The sequence below is a fragment of the Colius striatus genome, chromosome 11 (genome assembly GCF_028858725.1).
Source record: "Colius striatus isolate bColStr4 chromosome 11, bColStr4.1.hap1, whole genome shotgun sequence".
Lineage (NCBI taxonomy): Eukaryota > Metazoa > Chordata > Aves > Coliiformes > Coliidae > Colius > Colius striatus.
Window position 1 is genome coordinate 14,414,408 of NC_084769.1, and position 27,566 is coordinate 14,441,973.

General features: G+C 46.0%; 1 protein-coding gene across 5 annotated transcripts in view; it reads right to left on the bottom strand.

Moving 5' to 3' along the window:
• Positions 1–209: 209 nt before the first annotated feature.
• MRAS (muscle RAS oncogene homolog) overlaps positions 210–27,566 on the bottom strand; it is a 41,826-nt gene continuing 14,469 nt past the window's right edge. For 3 of the 5 annotated variants that reach the window (XM_062004830.1, XM_062004825.1, XM_062004829.1), the window contains 5 exons: positions 19,712–19,925; positions 9,768–9,921; positions 6,472–6,571; positions 5,097–5,176; positions 210–1,162 (listed from right to left, as the gene is read on the bottom strand). In XM_062004830.1, the coding sequence (XP_061860814.1) occupies positions 1,063–1,162; positions 5,097–5,176; positions 6,472–6,571; positions 9,768–9,921; positions 19,712–19,904 (627 nt within the window). In that variant the 5' untranslated portion in view covers positions 19,905–19,925 and the 3' untranslated portion in view covers positions 210–1,062. The remainder of the gene's footprint in view (positions 1,163–5,096; positions 5,177–6,471; positions 6,572–9,767; positions 9,922–19,711; positions 19,926–27,566) is intronic. The other 2 variants (XM_062004831.1, XM_062004828.1) reach the window with 1 other exon arrangement.

Genomic DNA, 27,566 nt, shown 5'->3' on the forward strand with positions numbered 1-27,566 from the left:
GATGAGCCTGGGAAAAGTAAAACAATTCACCTACCCGAGAGTGGCTTTACAGAGAAAGGTTAAGGAGTAATAAAAGAGAGATTTAGATTGCAGCACTTTACATATGTTTATGAGGGAGAAATTCAACACCCAGAAAACAAATTCAGTTCAGGTTTTACTTCCTCTCTCCCTTTCTCCCCGCAGCCCTTCCCCCACAAGATGACATACCCTTCCATTTGTAAATTGCTTTAATTTAAATACTTCCAGGTTAACAAACCGTCTTGACGTTCACATGCCCCAAACTACAAAACAGAAACAAAATCTCTTGACGAAGGGTAAGGGGAAACAAAAAATATAATCCAAGCCCAAACCTCCTTTGCTAAGCTGGAGTTTACGGTCTGTGAGCTGGCTGCCCTCCAGAGTCTGACACAATGTCTGGAGCACCCAGAGCAGCTGGAATTCATTTTCTTCCTCCAAATCTATGCACTCTCATACGAAGTCGTGTTTTGGCACTGCCGCCTAAGAGAGAGTTCAGTGCAAAAAATCTAACCCCGGCCGTGTTTCTTTGCAACCCAACACTCGCTGAGCAAACAACGAAAAAGGAGAAGAGGATTAAAAAAACCCCCAAAACATTTAGAGAAAGAAAGCAAAGCTCTTTCCCTCCCTTCCCCCACACATACACAGGCGACTGTACCAAACAGGGGTCTATTCATGGCTGTGCAGAAATGGGTCACAAGGAGAAATGTTTGCAGATAAAACCAACATTTTTTCCTTTGTTTTTTCTTTTTTTCTTTTTTTTTAAATAAACAACATGGAGGCCCCTGGAAAGTGCTGGGGATGTTGGGAGAGTTGAGTGAGGTCCTGCTGATCCCTTCCGCCTCCTGTTGGCGCGGCTCCCAACGTGCAGACCCTCCCCAGGGAGCTCTGGACCCCATGGAGCCACCTCCTCCGAGCCTTAGGGGATGGGGGGAGCTGTGCGGGCATCCTGCTGCTGCTGCTGCTGCTGCTGCTGCTCCTCGCCTGGGCTGGCAGTGGGGCCGGGGGGGAGGAGGGAGTCGTCCAAGGCACTCCCAGGTGGTCCCATCACAAAATCACACACTGCAGTTTGTGGGAGCCTGTGGCTCTGTCCCCTCGCCACTTAGTCTTTTTCTTCTTCTTCTGGCTTTTCTCTGGGATCTGTTGCCTGTTTTGGGGGACAGAGAGGAAAACTTAGCAGGTGAGACACAAGGCTGGGCACTGCCTTCGGCAGTGAGCAGAACAGCATCTTGGTGGTGCACATGTATATAGAATCTTAGAATCATTTTGGTTGGAAAAGACCTTTAAGATCATCGAGTCCAACCACTAAGCTCACATTACCAAGCCCACCACTAAACCATCTCCTCCAGCCTCTCATCTATGCATCTTTTAACTGTCTCTAGGATTGGGGACTCCACCACCTCCCTGGGCAGCCTGTGCTAGTGTCTAACAACCGTCTCAGGGAAGAAGTTCTTCCTAATCTCCAAACTAAACCTCCTATGGTACAACTTGAGGCCATTTCCTCTTTTCCTGTCACTCATTACTTGGGAGAAGAGACAAACCCCCACTTCACTACAATCTCCTTTCAGGTAGTTGTAGACAGTGATCATGTCTCCTCTCAGCCTACATCTATATTTGCGTATACGTTTCCATACATCCTTCCACCACCATGAGGCTTTTCATGCCACACAGCTAACAAGACAAGCAGTTGCATTTTTAAGGAAGAAGGAAAGAAGCCATAAGCAAATATTAAGGCTAACTGCAGGGATGTATGTCCTGCTGGGGCTCTATGCCTCTGGTTACCCTGGGTCAACCGCTGCCTCCTCCACTGCCAGGGTCCTGCTCTGGGAAGCAGGGATGCTCTAAGCAAGGCGATGCCATCCATCCCACTGCTGCTAACACTCATTAGGGAACTGGACGAAAGAGATACAGAATGCAGAGAGAAATAAACTCTTCTGGAAAGACTGTTTTTGGCTGGTGTTGCTCTTAGGCAGCTGCACTGCTGTGGACTTGGTGATGGCACAGGTGGCAGGCAAAAAATAATAATGAAAAAACAGTCTGCTGCTAGTGGGGTTCCCCTGGAAGTTGTGAAGAATGAGCTGAGCCCAGGAAGATGTCCCTGGCTGTCTGAAGTCACAGCCACCAGAAACACCTGGCTGTGAGCACTCCTGCACTGCATCGTGGCAGCCTCCATGAGTCGGGTCCTGAAGCAACCTCTAGAACGTTTCATGAGCAATTTCTGAAATGCTGTGTTGAGGTTCTCCCTTTCCATTAAGATGAGGCACTGCCCAAATGCCTGTTTGCAGCTGTACCTGTTTGCAGCAGCCGCTCAGCTAACGTGGCAATGCAAACACAACAGAAGGTGGCTTTGTAGTTCAAACTCCCAAAAAGCAGCCCATAGACTTAGATTTTATTGCAAGATAAACGATACAAACAACAGCAGCTTCTGTAGATTCAAATAGCATCTAAATAACCAACTTGAGAGTTTCCAGAGTTCAAAACCAGCTTGTTATGTAACATGCCAGGCACTAAAATAAGCGTTTTGACCAAGTTATCCTGACCAAGATGAGGCATATCTGAGGGACAAAATCAGCTGCTTTCTTACAGCCTCAGCTCCCAAATGCTTGCAAATACCTGAAAAACTCAGCTTTGATTAATAGGATGTATTTCATGGAGCATGAAGACTGGAGGCATGAAAAACCTAAAACTTTAAAGATCAAGACTGGAAAATTGAAAAAAAACCCACTTCAAAATGAATTGGGATAAACATTATGGGGCTGCAAACTGTTCACAAGCGTTCTGGTGCCATTTGAGAGGCCCAAAAGACCGTGTCCCATGCCTGCTCAAGATTTCTGCCATGTCAATCCTTGCATGTGCACTGTGGCAGGACAAAAGAGGTATTAGGAGATTTAAAAGATCTCTTGGGTGGACTCAATCACTCCACTACTTTCTTCTTACTTCCAGGTGACAGTTTCTCACACGAAGCACTCCATGAATGACACAGTTATTAAGGGGCTGGAAACCTAACATTTTATTTGAAAAAGTTCACTTAAAAAGAGAAAAGCTGTACTTGTGGGTGATGTCATCCTATGGCTGTGGGCAGTCTGCAATAAGAAAAGACCAAGCAAAGCTCTGTGGCAAATGACCAGCTATATCACACAGCATCTCTCTGCTCTCTGACTTGACCCGAGTTCCAGCTCTTGTGAACACCTCTGGTACCCTTGATGCCACAGTTTCACCTGGCTGGAAACGACTTGCATGGTCACTGCTCAGTGAACTAAGGTACATCACCTATTTTTGAGGTTATTTCAGGGCTCGAATTTAGTGATGTCTCATTACAACACTCCTTCCAGACTGTCTTTTGGCTATGCTATTTTCTTGCCCCAGAATAGAAGAGATGTTGGTAAGAACTCCCTGTGACACAAAAGTAATATCTAGCCAGCTAACGCAGAGTTACGGAACAGTTGACAAATAGCTTGGGACATTTCCAACTCAGCTTTGTAGTTCTCCAAAGACTTTCTGCCCCCTGCTTTTGAGACATGTGGGAAGAGTGGGCAGTGCCATCTGCTTTTGATGGAGCCTGACTGGAGGCTGCGCTAAGATATTCACAAGTACAGATACGCTGTGAATAAATGCCTCATGGTTTAACTGCCGAGAGAGGCACTTTGCGTGGCAGGGAGCAGCACGATTTCAGCTCAGCACCCTCCCAAAACATGAAAAATGAGGGCCTGGGAAAATCTGGCAGACAACTGATGCCAGCAAAACAAATCTCGAGGAGATGTGAGGTTATCAGCCGAGACGTGCGTGCGGCTCTTTTCCTGCAGGGCAGCGGGGGCTTTGGGAGGCAGTCCCTCCCCGCCGGCAGCCGCAGCACGGCTTCGCCCGGAGAGCAGCCCTGTGCCAAAGCGAGAGAAGCCAGCTCATGCCAAAACTGGGAACAGATCTCTGCAGTCTGAGGAGGAAACCTGTGGCTTAGCCATTAGGTCATGCTGCTTCTCATATAAAGAGGCTGATTTTTTTCCATTTAGTGAGCAGGAAATGCTAGAAGTCACCTACAACATCAGAATTCCGTACAAGTTTTTTTCGCCAGTCCTTTGTAACCTTTAGCAACTGAAGATCCTGAGAAGACAAGGCTATGAAACCCCAAATGACTGGGTTGAGAGCTTTTAATGTCAGCCTTTTAAAGCTGATCATTATAGTAGAATCATAGAATGGCAGGGGTTGGAAGGGACCTTTAGAAATCATCTAGTCCACCCCTCCCTGCAGGTCCACCTAGATCAGGTCACACAGGAACGTGTCCAGGAGGGTCCTGAAGACCTCCAAGGAAGGAGACTCCACACCTTCCCTGGGCAGCCTGTGTCAGGGCTCCCTCACCTCAACACTGAAATAGTTTTTCCTTATGTTTAAATGGAACTTTTTGTGTTCCAGCTTCATCCCATTACCCCTTGTCCTGTTGCTAGATACCATTCAAAAAAGTGATGCTCCAACCTCCTGACACCCACCATTTAGATATTTGTGTTAATAAGATCCCCCCCCCCAGTCTCCTCTTCTCCAGACTAAACAGCCCCAGTTCCCACAGCCTTTCCTCATAAGGAAGATGCTCCAGTCCCCTGATCATCTTGGTGGCCCTGCACTGGACTCTCTCCAGCAGTTCCTTATCTCTCTTGAGCTGGGGAGCCCAGGACTGGACACAGGACTTCAGATGAGGCCTCACCAGGGCAGAGTAGAGGGGAGCAGAACCTCCCTTGACCTGCTAGCCACACTCTTCTTGATGCATCCCAGGATGCCATTGGCCTTCTTGGTCACAAGGGCATACAGAAGTATGTTCATGGTGAGTTTATTATCAACCAGGAGTCCCAGGTCTGTAGTAGGCTTTGCATTGTTAGTTGAATAATACTTTTTCATCATGGTCACAGCTAATTCTCAACCTGCCTAGTCCTGATGTGTTGAAAGGGTAACTAAATGCTAGTAACATCTCTATGCAGACACAGGACAAGAAATCTCCCATCCCCAAGCAAACCACCTAGCCCCTGCTCTCCAAAAGTTGGCTCCTGGCACATCCCACCCACAGACAGTGAGGAAGTGAAGAGTGTACAGCTTACCTTATTACCCTCACGAGATCATGGAAGGCCTTGTCAACGTTTAGAGGTGGGTCCTTGGCACTAGTTTCTATATAGGGAATCTGGAGGAGAGAAGTGTGTCACGGAAGATATTAGTAACAGCCTACATGTTGGTAGCAAACCAGTTTCAAAATGAAAAGCCCTAAAGGGTTGAGAAATGGGGTGCCTACGAGACCAGGGAAATACAGGTAAACAAACTGTTGTCAAGACACTGCTAACAACACCTTCACACTCAAAGCAAGGTCAGAAAGTGGTTTACAAAAGGTCTGGAATAAGCACTAGGCAGACCAGCTGCCACTGGAGCTCTTGGGTTTGGGGAAGAATAATCATGGACTTCATGTCATCAGATGTTCTCTCCCCCTAAATTGTGCTTGCAGACACGAAAATAGCCAAAGGTTGTTGAACACTTGCCAAAAATTTTTGCTTGCCACATTTTATTAGGACTACTGCATGAATATTTCATGACTACAATTCCCTTTCAGTGCAAAATGATCTTCTCCTTCAAAGCCTGACAGCCAGATGGGGCCTCCTAGAGAGCTTGTCCAGCATGCTGGCAGATTTATACAACTGCCTCTGATAAGGTATTTTTGTACACGGCCATTTCCAAAGCATGCGTGTACAGATGGGTACAACATGTTGTGTGTCAGTCTAGGTGTCCTGGCTCCTACAGAAACTTCCTGCCTTCCTTGGGGAGGAGAGGGAGTGAACCTGCCTTGCCAAACTCCCATCATGGCTTGCTTAGAAACACTGCACAGCTTGCCGAGGTCTCAGGCTTGTTTGCCTTCACCTTTCCATTCAATTCCTCCTACTAGAGTTGTTGTCTCCCTCTGGGTATTCGGGACTTCTGGCATTTAGAGGTGATTAGTGGAGTAGCATGTGATCTACACCCATCCAAGACCAATTTCTCAGGCTAAATGCATGAATAATGCAGACCTAAGATGGTGGGCCAGATTTATATAGGCTTAACCATCCTGTAACTTCATTATCTTTAACAAGTTCACTCCCTACAGACACCTGGGTATACTTCCTAATGCCTGATTCTGCCTTTTCACTTTGGGAGAGCACTTTCTTCTCTCATTTTGAACATTTCAGGTTTCTTACCACTTGCAGACATTTTACACACACTGCTTCATGGTAGCCACAGCTTTGCTACAGTGTGGTGCACAGCAGAGGTTCTAGTTTCAATAATGAACTGGCCCTACTGAAAGGAAACTGCACACCTACTGCTTTGTAGTAGTCAAAAATGTAATTGCAAATGTTTGACTGTAAGAGAAATAACTTTAATTCAGCTTCAAATGAGAAGACAATTCAATTCAGAATGCCTGTGATGAGACTTACAACAGCCCCACAAACTTACATTATGTTTTGTTGCCATTTCTCTTCCCTGCTCTCTTGTAATTTTCCGTAAATGCATTAGATCAACTTTGTTCGCCACCAAAATCATTGGAAAGGACTCTCTGGAAAAAAACCAAAACCACCACCCAATTATTAACAGACTACAATAAAAAACACTGAGAGTTAAGTTTCACTTTCTGATGCCAACAGCATCTAACATTTTCGGCTACAGACATACCACATACGTGTGAAGAAATATAAAGAAAGACCAAATGAACACACATCAACCCCCAGGCTGTGCTACACATATGTTCATATTGTAGAAATGTACTTGACAAGCTGCACATATTCATTCTTATTTGCAGGCACTTAGTGTCATCGTTTTTGCAATACCTGATGAAAACTGAGCCTGAAGATCCAACTAGACGCAGAAAGAACTGCAAAACTAGTCAGGAAATTAATGGATACATGCAGAAAGATCTTGAACAGGAGTTTGGGGCAATATTTTAACATTAAGGCATCTCTGTAACTGTATATTTTGTCAGCTGCTCGCCACTGCAAGGTAACAAAGTGTGCTGGAGGAGCTAGTGTCAGCTCATGTCCTGGGCATCTACTGAGAGGAACCATGGGTGAAGAAAAGATGGGACTCTGGGAGCTGGTGCTTAGAGGGACATCGAATTGGGGAGAAAATGACTGGGAGGAAGGATCTCCATCAGCTGATACCTCTGAAAGATTGGCAGCCATAGCTGGAAGGAGGCTGGAGGGAACCAAAGAGTCTTGATAAGCTTTCAGATGCTGTTACATACCATCTCCTGCTTCTAATACCAGGTAAAAAAAACATGCTGAACAACTGTCCTTTTGTACCAAAACCATCTCTCTCTGTCATAATAGTCAGGACTCCTCTAACTTTACCAGGCATGCAGATGACTGTGTCCAGCCACTGCCTGTGAAAAGATCCATAGATCCACAACATGTCCAGTGCAAGGCTCTTCTAATCAACTGTGAAGGTCAGGCTCTCCCCCGGCAGAAATCCCCATAGCTCTGGTGTTTAAACAGAACCAAGGCAGCTCGTGCCCGGGAGGTCCTGGCAGAGCAGCTGCTGCCACCTCCCATACAGGAACCTCTCCTCTGACTGCATGAGATAGCAAAGTCATGTTGCAAGGCCTTTACCCACTGCTAGAAGGGAGGAGGTCCCTTCTGGTAACTGTCAGTTATTGCAGTATTATTTTCCCCTAAAACGATTCCAGTGTTGTTCTCTGGTGTAACAGAGCCGATTTTATTGGGGTAAGGAGCAGCTGGCCCTATTCATTTCTGCATGAAATTCCTAAATAAATAAAATTCTACTTCTCTGAGTAACTCTGGATTTTCAAACAGCATTTCTGTGTCATTTTTCATCGAGATAATAAGGGCTCCATCTTCTCTCTGGCATGTTGCCCCACTGCTCTGGCTGGAAAAATACCGTACTGCACTCTGCATTTTAAATGAGTCTTACAGTTATTCACTCTGATAAAGTGGCTTTGATTTAATTTTAATACCTGAGCATTGATATATCTTGACTCTGATCATTCCAGAGCAAAACACTTTCTTGTCTGGATTATTTGACTTCTTTTTGGCTTGCAGCACATTGATAAGAAAGGGATTACGTTTGGGTAATATCTCATTTGCCTTGTTTACATCAGGCATAAAATTCTACAGGGACTTTGTTCCCTGTTGTAATCCGTCAGACAAAGCTACTATAGTTGAAAGTTTTACTGTCATGAAGGTTATGGAAAGAAAACAGGAGAAAAGCTTTGAACAGCTCTGCTAACACAGCAGCCTGTAATTCCCTTGGATTTTATGTTGCCAAAACTGACTGCCAGCTTGAAAACCAGGGCAATGCTCTGGCTCCTAGCTCCCCTGCAAGTCCAGCAGGATGGTTTCTTTACTCATGCTGCTCCTACTGCTGTGATTTTGTGACCAAGCTCAGGTTTTGGAGGAAGTGTTAAGCTCCTTGTGCTCTGCGCTTCGCTGGTGTTGAGCAGGGAAACAAAAACAACCTCAGCAGCCTGTTTCACTTCCTGCTTCTCACACGCCGGCCGCGGTGTTTCCACGGCGTATGGAGGGGCAACAGTTTCAGTCCACAGTAAAACAACAAACACCACATATTATTTTTCACAATGTTAAAATTAGATAAACCCCACATTTTTGAGTTTGGGGCAGGTTACAGGAAACGCTGTCCTGTCTTCTTGAGATTGCAGAAACACTGAATTTGCCCCAAGCTGAGCTGGCATTGAAGCAAACAGTGTCGCGATCTGAGAAGCAGACCCCAGTGACTGCCGTTTTTTTGCATTTAGCTGAAATCAGAGGGTGGCTTTCCTTTAACTTTTCACTCTTGTGGGCTCCGCTTTAGATGCTGTGCTGGAAGAGCTGTCAGCTGTGAACCTCACATGACATGAGTCCACCCTTCCTGTGGGGAAGTTATTCAGAGCTGTGAAAGGAAGCCAGCAACAAGGCCTGAACCCTCTGGTGGCTTTTCTTGATGACTTCCATAATTAAAAGCCATTATGAGCGGAAAAACTGTTTCAAAGCTACAGAGGTATAAGGTCTTAATTCACACCCCACCCAGTGAGGATGGATTCACTGCCTCTGGAACTAAGAAGGGAAGAGGGAGTTATCTTGGAGATAAAAAACTGGCAGCTTCCCCTCACTCTGTCAGGACACATTTGCTTACTGTGATTAAATTCTCAGCACTACCTTCCCCTATGCATGCACAAGGAGGGAGCAGACGACTCTTGCAGAGATGTTTTATTCACTGAAGATGGTTGCTGCAAAGCATAATGCATTAACTGCATTACACCCCTTGTGAGTTCCTTCTGACGTGAGGTGCTTTCCTCTTCAGACACTTGTTACAGCCCCATATCACGCAGGACCTTCTAAGGTTTGTTTGGCACAAACTGAAGCCAGGGAAAGGAGGATGCTGTCAGGATACACAAAAAGACTCCCTGGGGGTGTTCTCAAAGTGCCTGCGCTGTGCACAGGGCATCCTTCCTCCCTTTTCAGAGCCGAATTGGTTACTTTCAAAAGTGTCTGATCTCTGACAGACCATTCAAGCAGGAGTTTCTCCATTTCAGACTCCAAAACAACACTACTGAACTTTTTCCATGTTGAAAGCACTACCTATCAGAAGAGGTAAAACACATCTTATTCCTCATATGTAGGTCCACAAATCCACCCACAAGATTTGCCCCGGGACACTGGGGAGGCAAAAGGCAGGGCAAGACATGCAATCCCCCTCACGGCACGGTCCCCAGAGCGGAGGGAGCAGGGATAGGCACCCACCTGTCCTTGACTCTGAGGATCAGCTGGTGGAAGCGGTCCACGTGCTCAAAGCTCGCCTTGTCCGTCACCGAGTACACTATCAGAAAGCCATCCCCGGTCCTCATGTACTGCTCCCGCATCGCACTGAACTCCTCTTGGCCCGCAGTGTCCAGAACTAGGATGGAAGAGACAAAGGGTTTTACTTACTGTGAAGACCTGCAGCTGCTGTCACTGCTATATGTTCCTATGTGGTCTTTGTGCCTCTCCTGAGCTTGGTCCTCTCAAAGGCTGAAAGAATTGACCAAAGCATGTTGCACAGACGAGCTGGTTTCTTGTTACAAAACAAGAAACACTCCCAGACCCAACTTACAACCAGGTGCCTATGCTGGGAGCAGATGGAGGGAAAGAAGCCTACGTGGATTTTACTTTCCTTTCCCAGTGCAAATGCTGACCACTGAACTTGGGGAGTTGCTCCTCTGGCAAGATATAGCTTAAAGTATTTCACAGTCCTCCATCTTTCCCTCTCTTAGCTCTCTCTGTTCTTTGCATGGACAAACTCCATGAGTAAGAAAATGCCAGTTTAAGTGTCAGGGAAAATCTACAAACTGCATAGTGAAACAGAGCTAGGAGACAACCCAGACTAATAACTACAGGCATTTTCCTTTCCTCAGTACCTGGGTATTATTTCTACACAATGATGTGCTTTCAGAGCAAGGTGCTACAACCTCTAGAAACTCCCCATAAATATTTAGCCCAAGCGCTGTGCTGATATTGAGAAGCTAATTAGAACAAGTGACTTGCATATCCTATATAGCAATCGTGTTTCTGTGCATTGACAATGCCTAAACCTATGCTCAAATCCCTTGAAACACTCCAGTTGTGCCAGCAGCTGTTCTCCTCTCTAATGTGACCATCACTCACTGGTTCTGCATCACTCTGCCTCTCGGTGGATCCAGTTGGCTACATCATGGACTACATGCAGAACAAGCTACACTAGCCTTCTCGGTAATCTTGACATACTGAGCAGTGCCAGTTCTTGGGCCCTAGCTTTGTACACTGCCAGGATTTTGACTGGCAGGAGGAGGGTACAAGAGGAGTTCACCAGTCAGGGCTATGTCAGTACAAACATGGTGTGAGCTCAAAGTGCAAAGGCTGCTCAGAAGTAATAGTCCTAATGCACCACTGTATCCTACAGGCAAATGTGGGACATCAATGATGACTAGGAATGTTTTCACCTCCTAGTCAACTGGCTGGGTGGGAAAACTGTGCCTCCACTGTGCAGCCACAGCATAAGCATTCACTGCCCACAGGTGATGGGGAAAGCCCAGGGCACCGGTGGATGGAGACTGTGGCAGCAGCAAACTGCTGACAGAGCAGCAGGGCTTGATACGGGTTTTTCTAGTCTGAGCAGGCCCACAGTCCTAGCAAGATGTTCCCTGTAGGAGTAAGTACTGAGGCTGCTCGATTCCCAGATGGGGCCAGGATAAAGACCACTTTGGTGGGGGTGTTACTTGCTGACTTGGCACAGGTGGCCACAGGCAGACATGCCACGTCCCAGGGCACCCATGAGCCCACACACCTCCACTGCATGTCTGGAGGAAAGGAGCTACATTGGAGGATCTGAAGGCCTTACTAGGTGACAGCAGGCCCTTTAAAGCTTTTGGTCGCATCTGTTCGCCTGCTTTAGCTCATCCTGAATATCTGTTCCCATAAGCCCTAAGGTAAAAAAAGGCTTCTAGGCTCTTGCAGAGACCCCGAAATTTAGGTTTGTTTGCCAAGTATTTGGGGCTTGCTAGAAAGTCATGGATATCTCTTCATAGCCTTTTATTCTGCTTCTCCCTTTTAAATCTAGAAAACAAGAGTCTCAGCTCAAAGGCATCCTGGCTATTCTTAATGACTGTACAAAAAAGAAAAACAATTAAAAAGAAAATAGGAGACAACCCAAAGACACTGCATGTATTGGTGAATTTCTATGCCCTGGGCAGAATTGCTTCCATGGAACAAGGCCAGGACCACGTGGCTGGGATGGACTAGATTAATCCTTCCTACCCACCCAATCTGTAAGGAAAGGTTGGGCTGCCCTCATCTGACTCCTGCACCAGCTGGACATGATGTCAGGGCAGGGCTGAGAGCTGACAACCCACACATACACAAACACACACTCCCTTCCCCTCTCCAGCATACATACCCAACTTGTGGTGGAGTGGGACAGATTCTTGGAGGGTGCTGGGCTCTCCTGCACTCCCTCCCCCCGAGACAGGGCAGGTGCCCAAGCACAAGCCGTGGGCAGGAAGGTGGAGATGGATGTGCTGTATCCTGCATGGTAATTTGCTTAGGGACTTCCCCTTCCTCTGGCACATTTTCAAACCTCCCATGAAACACATGAGGAGCATCCAACTCTGCTCTTGCATGTATCAACCCATCCCCAGCTGCTGCCCCTCCAAAGGGGCAAGAAGGCAGGGCATGAGCCCTGGGTGGAGGTGGCCTGTGGGGATACCCACGGGACAGCACAGGGCTGTGCTCCTGCCAGTCCTATCTCACCTGGATCCTGGCCATGGCATCGCACTACACACAGGCAGAGCAACTGCGTCAGCAGCTGCTATTTAAAGGGAATTCACTTGCAGCATTCATAGAAAGGCAAGCAAGTCCAGGCAGAGTTTAAAATGGCACTTTGAAAATGCAAGTAGAAGGCAGAGAGTAGTCAAGATTAAGGTTAATCTCAGCTGGGTTATTAGTGCAATGTTAAGCATCATGTGGATGGCCAAAGAAAGTCCTTGTTTTAACTTTAAAGGTGCTCTTTGTAAAGACCTCCCCATCCTAACAATTCTGTGCTAGGTGAATTGTAAACAGAGAGTGTGACCTGGATCATAAGCAGGACAGGATCACATCCTGGAAAGCACTGGCACCAAAAAACATGTAAAAGGCTTTGCATCTGCCGTAATCCTGTGGCATAAAAGCTTCAGGAAGACTCTTACCCACAGAAATGGGAAAGCACCAAGGAGAAACGTTGGGAAGGTGAAACTGGGAAGCTGATTTGACTGGTTTCCCAAAGGGGTGAGTAAATTTAGGATGTTTCCAGCATCCACCTTCTGTTCAAATTCCCTTTTCTGCAGACAGGATGCCAGAAGACACAGAAACAATCATGAGCAGAGAAGAACTGTGAGCTCTCTGTTCCCCTGGTACACTCTAAAACAGCAGTTGCCTCTTACTGGTGATTGCCCCACTGGCAGCACATAAAAGCCAGTGTGGAAACAAGGCTGGACCAAAACACAGTGGGTTTCCCCTACCTCATTCTGCCAGGAGCTGAAATCAGACTCATAGGCTATGCGGTGCACAGCCAGGGACATCCAACAGCAAACTGGCTGAACTTCCCACAAACTTGACCGCAGAGGATGCAAGGAGGAGCATTAACAAAAGCATTTGGGTAAAAATCAAGGAAAGAGAAGCCAAGACTATGTCTCATGTAGGAACCCAAAGAGCACAAAGCTGTTTTACAGAGCTATCACGCAATCAGCTGGAGACTAAACTAAGAGCAATTAGGCTGTGAGAGCCCAGCAGGGAGGTCTCTTGCTTTGCAGGTAAGAGGTTGCCAAGTGAAGAAAGGGCCTTTTCAGCTTTCCAGTCAATGTGACCCCAACTGTTGTGATGAAGTCTGTGGTAATTGAATCCTGCCCATCAGAGCTCTTCACACCATTTTCCTGTGGATCCTGATGTGCTGGAAGTGCTTAGAGAGCACTTCCAGCTATTTCATGTGGCAATGTCTCTGCAACTAACAGTGCTCTGAGTGCCAATCCAGAGACACAGACATGTAAATCTAAGCCAAAGGCAGAGATGTACTACAGAATCTAAGTGACAGCACTGTGTTTTCTAGAGCCTAGGCCGGATTCAGTTCAGATTCAAACACAGCCTTCCCAGCCTTCAGGGAGCTCAGATCTGGTTGCACAGGTGAGTTTCTCTTCTCTTCTCTTTTAATATCTAGGCAAAATTCCCTCCTACGTCTTTTGACTCGATGATCTTAAAGTTCTTTTCCAACTGAACAGTTCTATGATTCAATTCTATGATTCTGTCTTTACACTGCTGGGCAGCCAGGTGTACAGATCAACTCAAGAGAGTTTCTCTGCTATCCATGCCATTGAAGGGAATGACCTGACAGACAGGTTTCTATCCCTTTTCTATCCCTCAGCCCTTGGGTTCCACTGCCCAAAACACCAGTAGCTCATTCCAAGCACCAACTGCACATTGCTGCAGCCAGTCCAAAAAAGCAGCTCAATGTGGCTTTTGGAGTGCCATGCCTGCCAGCATCCAAAAGAGTGGCTGCACATCACGAAGGGATAGGATGCAGTTGTTTGGGCCTACCTTGATCTCATGCTCAGAAAGGCAAGCACAATGTGTACAACTTGACATTTGCAAGCAGTTTCCAGTGAAATCCCTTTGGCTGAGTAAGTCCAGCACATGTGCAAGCCTTTAAGGGGCTGAATGGGTCATCAGGCAGATAGGAATGTGGGTTCACACCACCAAGGAGAGGAGCAGCGTAAAGGAGGCTGACTCCAGCTGTTTTCTTCTGCTTTGACTTCTTAAAATGAAATACAGGAAAAGTCATAGAATCATAGAATGGTAGGGGTTGGAAGGGACCTTCAGAGATCATCTAGTCCAACCCCCTGCAGAAGCAAGTTCACCTAGATCAGGTCGCATAAGAACATGTCCGGGCGGGTCTTGAAGACCTCCAAGGAAGGAGACTCCACAACCCCTCTGGGCAGCCTGTGCCAGGGCTCCCTCACCTGAACAGTGAAATAGTTTTTTCTTATGTTTAAGTGGAACTTTTTGTGTTCCAGCTTCATCCCATTACCCCTTGTCCTGTTGCTAGATACCATTCAAAAAAAGTGATGCTGCAACCTCCTGACACCCACCATTTAGACATTTGTAAATGTTAGTAAGATCCTCCCCCAGTCTCCTCCAGACTAAACAGCCCCAGTTCCCGCAGCCTTTCCTCATAAGGAAGATGCTCCAGTCCCCTGATCATCTTGGTGGCCCTGCGCTGGACTCTCTCCAGTAGTTCCCTGTCCCTCTTGAACTGAGGAGGCCAGTCCTTGCAGCAAACAGCAGAACTGAGAGTGCTGCACTGTCAGGGGATCACAGGTTACAGAGCTGGACTCCTCATGGTGCTTTTCTATCCAAGTCTTGCTTTGCTCTTGCCATGGCAGCTCTGCTTCAGAAGGTGAGGCTGGAGAGCAACACCATCCTCAGCTGCCCTGCAGCTTGATAGCTAAGCTCAAGGGAAACTTGAATTGACAAGCCAAACTAAAGAGTCTCAGGCTGAGAAAAGCCATTCCCACAGTCTTCATCCTTCTTTCACCAGCAGAGAGGTAGGAGAGGGAACCCCTTCGGCCAATGGCTTCAGCGGAGGAATAAACACTGGGTGATGGCAGTGCAAAGATCATGGCTTACATTCTGTATTCTCACATCTCAACTCACTCTGAAGAGGTGCCCATACTATGTGCAAGGTGAGGCAGATGCTTAATCCCTCTGATGCTTCTGCCCCTTCTCAGATACAGTCACAGTGCCCTTGGCCTGAGAGCCTTCCTCAGGGAAAAACATGCAACAGGGGAACACTGGGGCTTTTATGAGCCCTTCTTCTGTGCCCTAACTAAATACACAGATGTTATAACATGGAAAACTCAAGCACTTGAATTCTTGCCCTTTCTTTAAGGAAAAAGAAGAGAGGGGCCTTCAGAAGAAAGGCTTCCACATCAAGAAACAGAATAAAGATGCAGGGCATTAAAGGACCTCTTTCTCTAACAAAGGGCAAGTATTCAAAGCCTTGTGTTTTCCATGTTGCAACATCAGAATCTTCCTGGCAGGAAAAAAATCCCCACAACCCAAGACAAAAAACCTTTTGAGGTTGCAAAATCCCAGCAATTAAGGGAGGGGAAATATTATACACACAAATAAAAGAATGAAAGTATAAACTTAATTTGAATTTTAGTTCTTTCAATGATGCTACCTGAAGTTTAAATTTAAAAACAAAAAGCAGCAAGCCACAAACCAAGTCTTCTGCCTGCAAGTCTGAAGTGACCTTTGATCTCCCTCTGGCCTCCTGTCTGAATTGTTCCCAAGTTTCCCAAGGAGAAAAGCAGACAAGCAGCTCGTCCTGCAATGACTATCAGCAAAGCCCCTCATCATGGGAGACATGGGTGGAAAGGGCAGAGAGGGGGCACAGCGGAAGGAATGGTGCTTGCTGTTACTTCACAGGGGTGCATATGAGGGTTGTGCAGGTTGAGCCCAAGGCAAGAGTCCAGGGATTGAGAGGGGGACTTAGAATGAAGACAAATAAAATTGAAAATTGAAGCTCAGGAGCAGGATGACAACTTCCAGGTAGTGAGAGTATCATCTAAATCATATCAGGAGAAGGAACAGGAAGAGGAGAAAGATCACAGACTCCTTCCACCCAGCACACAGGCACAATTCCTCGCTTTGTTGGTACCAATTGGCACAGCCCTACTGACAGCTAAGAGCTTAGTTCAATTCATCAATTGTGCCCAAGCCATATGCTAGTGGCCATATTTTCCCCTCCTTTTCCTCGTTACCTTTTAATCTCTGTGTGGTGTATGAGCTGTAAGGAATTTTGACCCACTGGGAATTTTTGCCATATTAAGGTATTCCACTTTTGGCTACGTGCCCAGACTAATAATTCCAGACTGGTGTTTTGCAGCCACACCAAAAGAAATTCTCTGCTAATTGCTGAGTTAGCCTGCACACAGAAAGGAGTATACAAAATTAATGATAGCAACACAACTGGAGCAACAGCTAATCAAAGCAGATTAACCCTGGCCCTCACTTAATTCTGACCTGATGTATCTATACAGCACCTGCGTGTGAATGCATTTAACCAAGCCCATCACTATACTGACTTCAGCATGAACAGCAAGGGATAAATGAAGATAACATATGCACAGAAAACTGGAGGCTGATCTTAAAGCCTTGTTGGGGTGGCAGAGACTGAAAAAAATAGGGCTAGCCACAAATTGCCTGTGCATCTCTCATTCAGGTTAAGTGCCCTGTTCCACTCTACACCACTTGTCTTCCAAACGCTGCATCGATGGTCATATAAAGCTGGTGTAAGGCCAACAAAAAAGCAGTTTTGTGTAATGTTGGACTTGAACACGCTAAGCACAGATCCCACTGTCTTCTGGGAGGCCAGGAACTGCCACAGTCTAGTGAGAAAATAGACACAGGTGTGCCCCAAGCCAGAGAGCAAGTATGTAAGAAGAATTTCAAACACAGAGTTTGTTTCCAAGGTCTAAAATATTATATAAAAGCATATTCCATCTAAGTCTCCTTTCAGTGAGAGATTTCAGCAAAGGAAAAAAATGCAAGTCAAACGTTTCATCCCGCTGCCAGTTAGTGCTATTGAATAAATGTGGGCGGAGGTCTTCATGGAGGGAAGCCAAATGCTTTATGCAAGCTGGCTAGCACAAGGGGTTTTTTACAACATAATGCTAGTGCAGATACCAAATGCTAGAGATGCTTTGTACAGAACTGCTCAGGCAACAGCCTGGAAGAGGGTGGACTGTGTTTGGTTTGGGTTTTCTTTAAATTAAGTGGTTGGATGCCAATGTATATGTCTCTAATTTTTAATACAACAATTTCTGCAAACTTAGAAACTCATGGAGCCCCTCTCACTCTGTCCTCACTTGGTAGTCTCACCTTCTAAAACTAGATCCTATTTTGGGTGGGTACCCACTTCCCACCAAGTGCTGCATGAGACTTCATGTTTTAAAGGATTTGGTCATAACGGGCAACTGGAAAGTCTAGAATCTATCATGATGTATCTTTACACTTCCTATCATTGTTTGTCCCTAATTTTGTATCGTGATTCATGCACCCACATGTAACCACAATAAGGGCAGCTGTCCAAGTATATGGTGACCTGAGAATAGACTAGATCCAAAGCCTATGACAGAAAGCTGTGGTAGAAGACACGTGTGATAGTCAATCTTTATGCTCTGCTTCTAATGGGCAGATGGTAAAGCTCACATGCTTTTCCAAGCAAGGATATTGCCTTTCATCCCGGATTCTGATTGTTCAAAAACTCAAGCAATAGGAAAGAGAAGGAGAAACTGCAGTTTCAGTTCTGTGGCTGCAAGGCATCTGTGGGCACATGAACTCTGAAAGTACTGGATTCCCTAGATGCCATTCAAAGACATAGCTGAGTTCAGTTCAGACCAAAGACAGCCACTAAAATCCATCTGAGCAAAAGAAAGGCTTTTTTTTCATTAAAACAAAGGTTAAGTTTCTGCTTGTTGGAAAACAATCTCTTTCCCCACCCACCCAGGTCAGGGTTGTTTTTTGGGTTTTTTTTTACTAAACAAAAATTCCAAATACTCAGTGAAAGAAGCCTTTTCTACTTTCAAATAATTTACAAAACACAGGCTGTTTCAGCTAACCCAAATGCATCCAGCAGCTCAAACCCTTATATCAGAACACAGGGCACATCAGTGAAGATAAAAGTTGCTCACTTTAGAGGTCTGGATTCCAGACTAAAATGAAAGATTTCAATCACAGTAGGATTGGGTTTTTCTTTTATATAGCACTGGCATTTTAAAACCAAAGGTGCATAGGTACATTACGTGATGGCTAATTGAGAGCAGGTATCACTGATGGAGATGACAAAAACACACACATTTGGGCACCAATTTCAGAAATATTTCCTCATATCAGCTATCAACTACTAACATATTTTATTTGGTTTTGGTCTTAAATACTGAGCAAAGGGTGTTCTTTAAGGACCTTGGGGACATCTGTACTCACTAAATTGTGCTTGATAAGTCCTTGAGAGTGCAAGTAAGATTTCACAGTTTCCGGATCAAGCTTAGAGTCTTCAAAGCAAACAGCACCCAGCTTCATGTCCCACGGCTCATGCCAATCCCTCAGTTTTCTGTCCTCTCACACCACTGATCCATACACAGAAACATCAAGATCAAAGATCTTGAGTGTCTTCATGACCAGAGGGTAGAGGTAGGAACTTGATGTAAGTCACGTTAAATTTAGTTCAGCTGTCTTAGTGGCTACATATATGCACTTGGGTAATTAAGGCAAAACTATTTCCTTGCTTTTATGTGCTACCAAATTATTGAACAAAGCTAAACAAAAATTACAACATTAAATAGCAAGATTCCCCTTATGGCTGTGGTCAGTTTGGCTCTTGCAGCACAAACTAGTAAGTTGCAGCTTTAGGTAATATAGGACTTTCCTTCACCTGCAGAATCAAGACGGTTTTGCCTTTGGTTTTTGGGAGTAGGCTGGCTTGGAGGTGTTGTTTTTTTTTTTTTTTGGTGGGGTTTTTCTTTGGTTTTGTTTGGTTTTTGTGGGGTTTGGGTTTTTATAAAGCAGTTTTTCTCAAAGAACTAAAAGATCTTGGTTACAGCTCCAGGCTGGTACCATACCTGCGTTTAAATGAAACAGGTAACTAGACCCAAAACATCATGCATGAACAGTGGGAGTTAGGGGGTGTTACAAATCTTTTCTGTCAGTGGATGACAGTTTTGATTAAATGTCCTTCCTGGTTATAACCCTCATTCAGTTACCCACTCACTGTTATTTCCCAGGGGATGGGCCTAACCACAATGAAGTGTTATCATTAGCAACAGCCACCTCACAGTGCTATAATTCACCCTCCATAGAAGCCTACCCCAAATGTCTATGATGATCGATAGGTTTTTACACTCCTGCAAGAAACATTTCTGTGCAGAACTGGAACCACCGCAACTGAAAGCAGAAGCTTTGCTAAAGATCAGCTGCAGACCACATGCAGCAGCTCACAGGCCAGTCTGCACTCAAAATTCCTGGCAGCTCACTGTGGAGTAGGAGTGATATGTGGGCACAATACACTGTGGGGAGGCACTGAGGTCTATCAGCACTTAGGCTCAGCTAGAAGGGAAAGGGGACCGTAAGAGTAGCTTGCTTACCATCAAGAATCGCCCATTGCCCATCTATCTCTGTGTGCTTCAGGTAGGAGTCTTCAATAGTTGGGTCATAGTCGGGCACAAAAATCTTCTGGAAAAATTGAATGGTGAGAGCGCTCTTCCCCACGCCACCATCTCCAACCACCACCAGCTTGTACGTGGGGAGGTTTTCACTGGGAACCGCACTTGTAGCCATGCTTCCAGTGGGCTACACCTGCTGGAGAAAGAGATCATCTGCAATCACTCGTTAGCAATGAAAAGAGGGCAACATGCACAAGGCAGCTTTTAGCCGCTGTCTAAGAAGTGAGGATGAAGACAGTGCTGACACCCAACACAGAATCATAGAATGGAATCCTTTTGGAGTGGCAGTACCCAAGCTCCCCAACTTGGCCTCACCACTTGCAAGTGCGGACAGCCCCACCGCTGTGGCTTGTTCACTCCTGCCCCTCCTACAAGGATCATTGACAACCACCAAATGTGTGTGTAAAACTTTTGTCATCTGAATATCTTTCCTGTGTGGGCTGGGCCCGCAGCACAGCTGTCAAGCTCCAGAGAATTCCCAGTTGCCAGTGACCAAATCCCATTGATAAGCCAGAGCTGTGCTATTTTTCACTGCTTAACCTGAGGTACAGGAAACATTAAATGGTGCATTACATCCTGGGGCCAGATCTGCAGGCGGAACCGGTGGTGATAGATGAAACCAGAGTTAAAGGTCCAATCCTGTCTCCGCTGGCAGGCAAAAATTCACTTAGCTGCTTTCTTCTCCCTCATTTTCAAGTTTGAGAAGTAAAAACAAGAAGGCAGCAGGCCAAGAATGACAGGTGGTTTTAGTTTGGCTTTTTTTTTTTTAGAAAAAGCAAACCCAAAACACGACCCAACCCTGCCATGGCAGGAAGACTGGTTTCTGCGGCTGTGACAAAGCGCAGAGAGCCGGGAGAGGAGCTTCCCCTGTTTCTCGGGTGAGCTGCAAAGGAACTGCCTCTCAAAAGAAAGAAGAAAAAAATTCAGCTGCTGCAACCAGGCAACAGCACACTTGTGGAGAAAGGAGAAGGAGTAGCCATTGCTGAACAGCCCATTCCAACACCCAACAGCAGTGACTGCTTACTGAAGAAGAACCCAGGTGAGCGGTTTGGTATGCATGCTATGGAGGGCAGTGCCCTCCACTCTCTCATGGGCAGCAACCACACTTACTCAAGTCACATAGGAAATGAGTGGCCATCTCCCAAATTTGAAGGACCATTGCATTTTCAGGGATATTTTTCAGACAGTATAAAAATAAAACATCTGTCCTAATGACACGGCTCAAGAGAGGGCAGTTGATTTCCTTGGTGTTGGATTCCTGACACAAGCCGTCTAGTGCGGGAGCAGCTGTGGTGATGCTTTCTGCAGGCACCTGCTCCCATCCATTTTGGTTTTGCTCACGCCTTGTGAGAAAAAGCTTTCCTTGATACTTTTTGTCTCTGATCACCACACCATAATCCAACTAGTACCACAGAACACAATTCTGGGAGTTACATTCCCACCTAAAGTCATAGCTCAACCCTGAAAGAGAAAAACCCTCAATTCTCTCAAGTGAGAGAATATCCTCTCCTCCATTCTCTCCACCACATTACATATGATGACAAAGTACAGCCTGCACTTGAGGGATTTTGGGAAACGTAAAAGTAACTTCCCATATACATAATCTATATGTTGTGCAGGTTAAATGCCTTGACCCCCAATTAAGGTCAGGTTTCTCCTTGAATCAAACATATAGGAACGGTCTTAGTTTCTCCTCCAAAAAGAAAACCCCATTAAGAGGAAGACAGAGGGTGATCACAGAGGTGAGATTGCTGAGGATAGTGAGAACTGCAAAGGCTTCTTCTCCAAGTTGAAACAAGCCAAAATTTTCAAAGCAATAAGCAATATGAAGAAGTCTGCTTGTTTCTTTGGAGGAAATTCTTGAGAACAGTAAGAATTTCCACTGCAAGCAACAGCTGCTGGATGAGGAGAAGGAGACCAAGTACCAGCTGATGTCTTAACCAGTCTTATTGTAGTTCCTCACCACAACCCCAAGGAAAATTTTCTTATACCCAATTTTGGGAGAGTAAGCAACTTTCTCATATTTACAAGATCATGATCAATGAGCAGCAGGCTTGGCTACATAGAAGCCAAAAAATCTCAACTAGATTTCTCACTTTTCCTTGGATGACCCAAGTTTTCTCTCCACGTAACCCCACTCAGACGATCCTCACAGGCTCTTTGTGCTATAGGACAGAGAGCCTGACTAAAACCTGCCCCTCCCCACATTTGACAACAATTTTTGCTTTGCCCGTGGCCAAGATTTCACCCCATCCTCCTTTACATGGCGGAGCATCTCTGGCCAGGCAGTATGAAAGGCCAATTGTTCCTGATACGGCCACGGCGAGGCCATGGATGTGAGAACCATACCCCATTTGTGCACGATTTTTGACCTCACTGCAAAACCACAAGCTGCTGCTTGGCAGACAAGCATTACATTTTCATTGACGTTTTGTACCAGTCCCTTTAACTCACCCCTAAGAAGCCTTGAGCTTATCTTGCATGAAATGCTCCCCAAAGTACTGGGATAATATTTAGCCCATTGTACAAACTGTGACTCTACCCAATATGCTTCATGAGTTGAACTGGGGCATTTGCTTCCTGTCATTCCCAGAAGTCTGGCTGTTCTGTACGTGTAAGCTACCAGACTATTCTGTAGCCTTGGGAGAACAGCAAGAACTGAACTAATGAAAAAGTAATTAAAAAAAAAATACAGGCAAGAACTGTAGGCTGGTCTGTGGAGCACAAAATCCCGTATTTTAGGCAGTGCTAGTGTGAACAGATGAAACCTTCTATCAAGTGTCAAAAGGCAGCAAGCTTAGATGTTTCTGCAGGGCTGTTTTCACTGCTGATGGGAACACCCCTCCTTCTACTGAGATGACAGGTCCTGTGCTCCCAACATGCATGTATGTAAAGAAAACCCTTCAAAAGCCAAGTACTGCCATCCCTCTACACCTCCACCTGCCCTGATAACCAAAGCAAGAAGACAGCTCGTGTCTTGACAAGATTATCATCTGAACCAGCCAATAAATCAAATATTAAAAACAACCTATGTCACCTCCTGGAAAACATTAAACACTCCCAAAGGCGTGCAGAGCTTCCGTGCTGGCTGGTTACATCGCTAAGGCAAGTGCACAAGACTTGGGCTGATTTTTGGCAAGAGTACTGACACAGTCCTCCTCAGATGGGAGCAAGAAAAAGCGTGTTTGCTGTGGATCTGACAGAGAAAAATGAAGCACAGACGTTTTTATCCATTGTCTGAACACAAAGCAGCATGTGGTAATACGCTAATAAGCTCTGATGATAATCATCTTACAATTGATATAGTTGTTTATTTTGAAGGAGCCAAGAGAAGATTCCATAACCCACACTGACGAATGCTGTCAGGGCTCTGATTAAGTCACTGGAAGAAGGCTGATTTATACGGTCGTCTTCATATGCACCAGTAAGATCTGTATCCTGACAACATAAGCAGTGCTGAAACAGTCAGAAATTTGACTGCTTCTAGGGCAGATGGCAAGGAAACACTGACACAAGAGTGTCACTGAGGCTGAGCCTCCTCTGGAGGCAGAATAAACTGTATGAAACCCCACTTACCTATCTGGACATGGGAACAGAGTGGAAGGGTTGAGCTACTCCCTTGGAGCAGACAAGCAATATAAAACCACCAAAGATGAAGAAATTCAGCCTAGTTTGTGTGGCTGGACCACCAAGCCCCAACAGAGACTCACAACATGTAGGTGGTGGATCTGATCTCCATTCCTGTTGCAAAACTTTCCCTGAATGCGGTGACAGATCTCAGCTTGTGTAAATCATTATGATTTCTGTTCATCTGAGCAGAGGTATGGCCACACACAACACTAATAAAACTGATCCCACATATTTGATATTTGATGTGTGAGCACCCCTGTCCCCAGTTCCAGCTCCACTCTCCTGGAGGCAGAGCTCCCTGGGCAAAGCCATTACAGCAAGTAAATGAGCTCAGAAACAAACCCTGGACTTTCAGGGGAGGTTAGTGCTATTAATGACATCAACTCCCTGACAGAGAAGCCCAGTGTGACAGTGATTTATGGTCTCCATGGCAACATGCAACACAAATTGATTAATTCTGTTATGAAACCTCAAGAAAAAGATGCAGCAGGGTCTGTGTGGGAGCCACCAGCTCCCTCCTTTTCTGCTACAGCTCTTCAAAATGGACTACTTTAGGGAGCCTGTGGCCACTATGGCAATAGGCTGAGATTTAGCATATCCTTAGGTGTATGTATGTATGCTGACCAGTTCCATTAGCCCATGGCCAAGGGATTTTTTTCTGTCATTGGCTTGCTTTGGTCCATGGACAGTTCCTCACATACGCTCTGCCAGAGCTCCGTGTGCCTGAAGACACCAACCTCACCTAAGGCAGAAGAAGGGTATCAGCCACCAAGGCTGCCAACTACTCCTACAGCTGCAATTAGTAACTCTTCTCCTAACCACAACTCACTCGATTACACCCTTTTACCCGGCCACTCTGCGAGCATTAGCAGCTCCATGCAACGTCTCCAGGGCTGAAACTCTCCAAGATCTGAACACTTCCCTCTCTGTTCCTCTTGCAGGCTGCTGGCTGCAGCCACACAACCACCACGACACACCCAGAGACCTTCGCCAGGTACCAAAATAGCTCAGCCTAATGTGTTACAGGCAATCCCGTGGAGTGGGAGCTACTGAGAAACATGAGACATGCTCTTTCAGGAGGCAGTTGCCTCCCTTGAGTCATGTCGATCAGGACTGAATGAACCTTAGGAGTTTCCTCCTCAAGTAGGCATGACTGTGTCCCAAGCCTTCAAGAGCCAAAGCACTCACAGATGTATGAACAACCACCACCAATTACTAAATAAAGATGATTGAATCTTAACCAGGTTTTCTCCAGTCTGACAGATTTCCTGTCCTGCCCTTTAAAAGGACACACCAAGCAAAAGCTGCACCACATGCAAATCTTCAGTGGGAAGTCTGCATGGAAGAGATCCATCATGTGGGAAGCCAGAGCATGACGCCCTTTGTAGTCCTGGCATTAAGTTGTTCAAAACCCAAGTGAAATTTCAACTCTCTGAGGTTTTCTAATAAGGAAGATCCTGCCGGGCAAGAACACCCTCAACTCCCATCAGCTTCCATGAGATCTGATGGAGCCCTGCACCTGGAAAGACCTGCACAGGAAATTACAGGCATTTCCTTTTGGAGCAGTGATCAAAGCACTATCAGATAGCTACTAAAGAAGAGGTAAAAAAAAAAAAAAGTCATCAACTAACCGTTGTTTAAAAATAAATTTTCAACCCAGCAATAAAATGCTGCAGCCAATTGGGTTTCAAGTTTGGGAGATGTAGCTGCGGGTCCTGGAAGCGGCCATGTGAAATTGTCCTCCAGTGCCAAAGATGCTGTACCCTGAGGGCTGGGCTCCCTGAACTCCTCACTGGCTTCCCCTGCCAGACAGACCTTTTCTCCTTTTCAACCCAAGATCACATCTCCTCCCCCACCACACAGATGCTGCTCAGATTTACTGTAAGAGAAAAATGCACCGGGGGAGTAATGAAGCACTTGAGATTCACACAAAAGGCAGCTAAAGGCAGTAGCTGCCTGATGAATACTTGGTAGTTATTTCAGGAAACACGGAATTATAGTCTGAACAAATAATAATAACAAAAAGCCACGTCACTGGAAATTGCTTAGGTGGTAGGCAGCCCCTTGTCTCCCCCCGCTGCAAATCCTTCAAGGATAAGGAGGAGACCTTGCTGTAGCACTGAGCAGCAGCTTTCCCCTGGCCAAGCTGGGCTAGGAGGCCTCACTTGTATTTACTTGGAAGCACCATGCTTGTCAGTGTCCCGATCTGTATGTAAATGCAGCACAGCATGCCTCAATCATACTGACAAATGTCATCTGAAACAAGTCCTGTTCCCTCCCCCAGCTCCTCCTCCACCTCCCACGACAACTTCATTAATCTTCAGCCTGTTCCTCTTGCTGATGCAGTGCCCTTTTCAAACTCAATGAAGATTCCTGTCATGCTGATGAGCCAACTCAGATCCAGAAGACAGATTATTATTATTTTTTTAATTAAAAAGAACACTCAAGTCAGATTTGGGTCATTTGTAGAGCTGCAGCACTGCTGCTACTAGTTTTATAGGAGAATCTAGATATGTGACCAGAAAGCAGTTAGGAAAGATCAATTCCTCTATCACTCAGACCTTGACTAGAACTGTATGGGTGCCAGTTTAGGGATGTTCACTGGAGTCTGATCCAAGCCTTTTGCCAAGGTGTGAAATGAGAGCATCTCTACACAGTAAATGAGGCCTGTGGAAGCAGATGGCTCAGCTACTTTTACTTCCATCACTTCTTGTGTGTTTAAATCCACCATTTCTTTCCTTACTCGTTTATTTCCAAAGCTCTCAGGAGTCATCAGGGGATGAGAGATTCCTGTATTACTCTTGAAAATTCTTTGCTAGTGAGGCCAGGAATGCCTCTCCTATGTTATCATGGAACCTATGAAGCTGACCTAAACACACTGTAGCAAAAAAAAAATCAGATAGGCAAGATGTTCCCCTGCCCTGCCCAGCCACAGATAACAAGAACAAATTTACAGTGGAGGAAGCAGCTTCAAATTCCAATAGCTGCCCTTCCTGCTCGCACAATCCCTGGAAATGGGCAGCTTCCCTCCTACACATCCCAGCCTGCTGACACACCAATAAAAAGACCCCAAAATCCACTGCCCTGGGTGGTTCTGCTGCTTTTGTACTTCTCAGCAAAGTTTCCGAAGCAATGGCCCTAGACTGCGGCAGTTGTCCGTTTGCAAGCAGATGCTCTGCTGCCTGCACATGGCCCTGCTGCTGGTGACGCAGCCAGATGTGCATGGCACAGCCCTCCTGGCCTTGGCCAGCATCACCTTGGGCAGGCAGAAGTGGTCCATGTGATAAATTTGTGCAGCACAGCATGGAGCTATGCGGGAATCAGAAGCAGTATCAAGAACTTCCCAGCATGGACTATCCTTATGGCTCCCCACTGCCTTTCCCACCTGCATCCTCCTGACAAAGCAAGGGGTGCTCCACAGTACTTTGCCAGGCTTGCACCCACCCCTCCACCCAGCTCCTTGATGGCTCATTGGCTGAGTCAATGCACAGACTTCATGGCACCTACGGTTGTTTTGGAAATGGTTTATGTATAGAGAGGGTACAGGTCCATCTCATTCCACTCACCCTCCTGCAAATCAATCAACACGTTTGGCTCTGAGTTTGTCTTCCAGTCAGGCTCAACTCATTATTTAATGCTTTTTACACCCTTAGTGTTATTACTAGATGTCTTTCAGGATGTAAACTGCTTTTTAAAGACTCCCTTCCCTCCTGCCAAACACACTCTGCATCTTTTCAAACAGCTGTAAAGAGCTAAAGGCTGTGAAGGTCCCTGGTAATAGCATTTCCAGGAGGGCATGGGCAAATCCTATCAAGTCCCATGCTGATGCTCCCTCTCTTGGGGCAGATGGAGGAAGATGAGAAGAGTGGGCATCTCCAGGCTGTTCCCATGCTCTGCTGCAAATCTCCAAAACTTGACTCAAGACTATGCCCTTCCTAGGCAAAAAGACTATTGTTGTTTCCATATCCCGTGGAAAAACAGACAGATTGTCCATTCCCTCTCTGCATCATAGTGTTTCCTGCAATTACTTGTGAGATACAGGGCAGCACAGATGTTTCTACATCTCCGGGCAATGGGCAGGCTTGTAGGGTGCTCTGCCAATTTTTCAGGCTCCTGGATTGAGGGCAATCCTCTTGGTTCCCTGAAA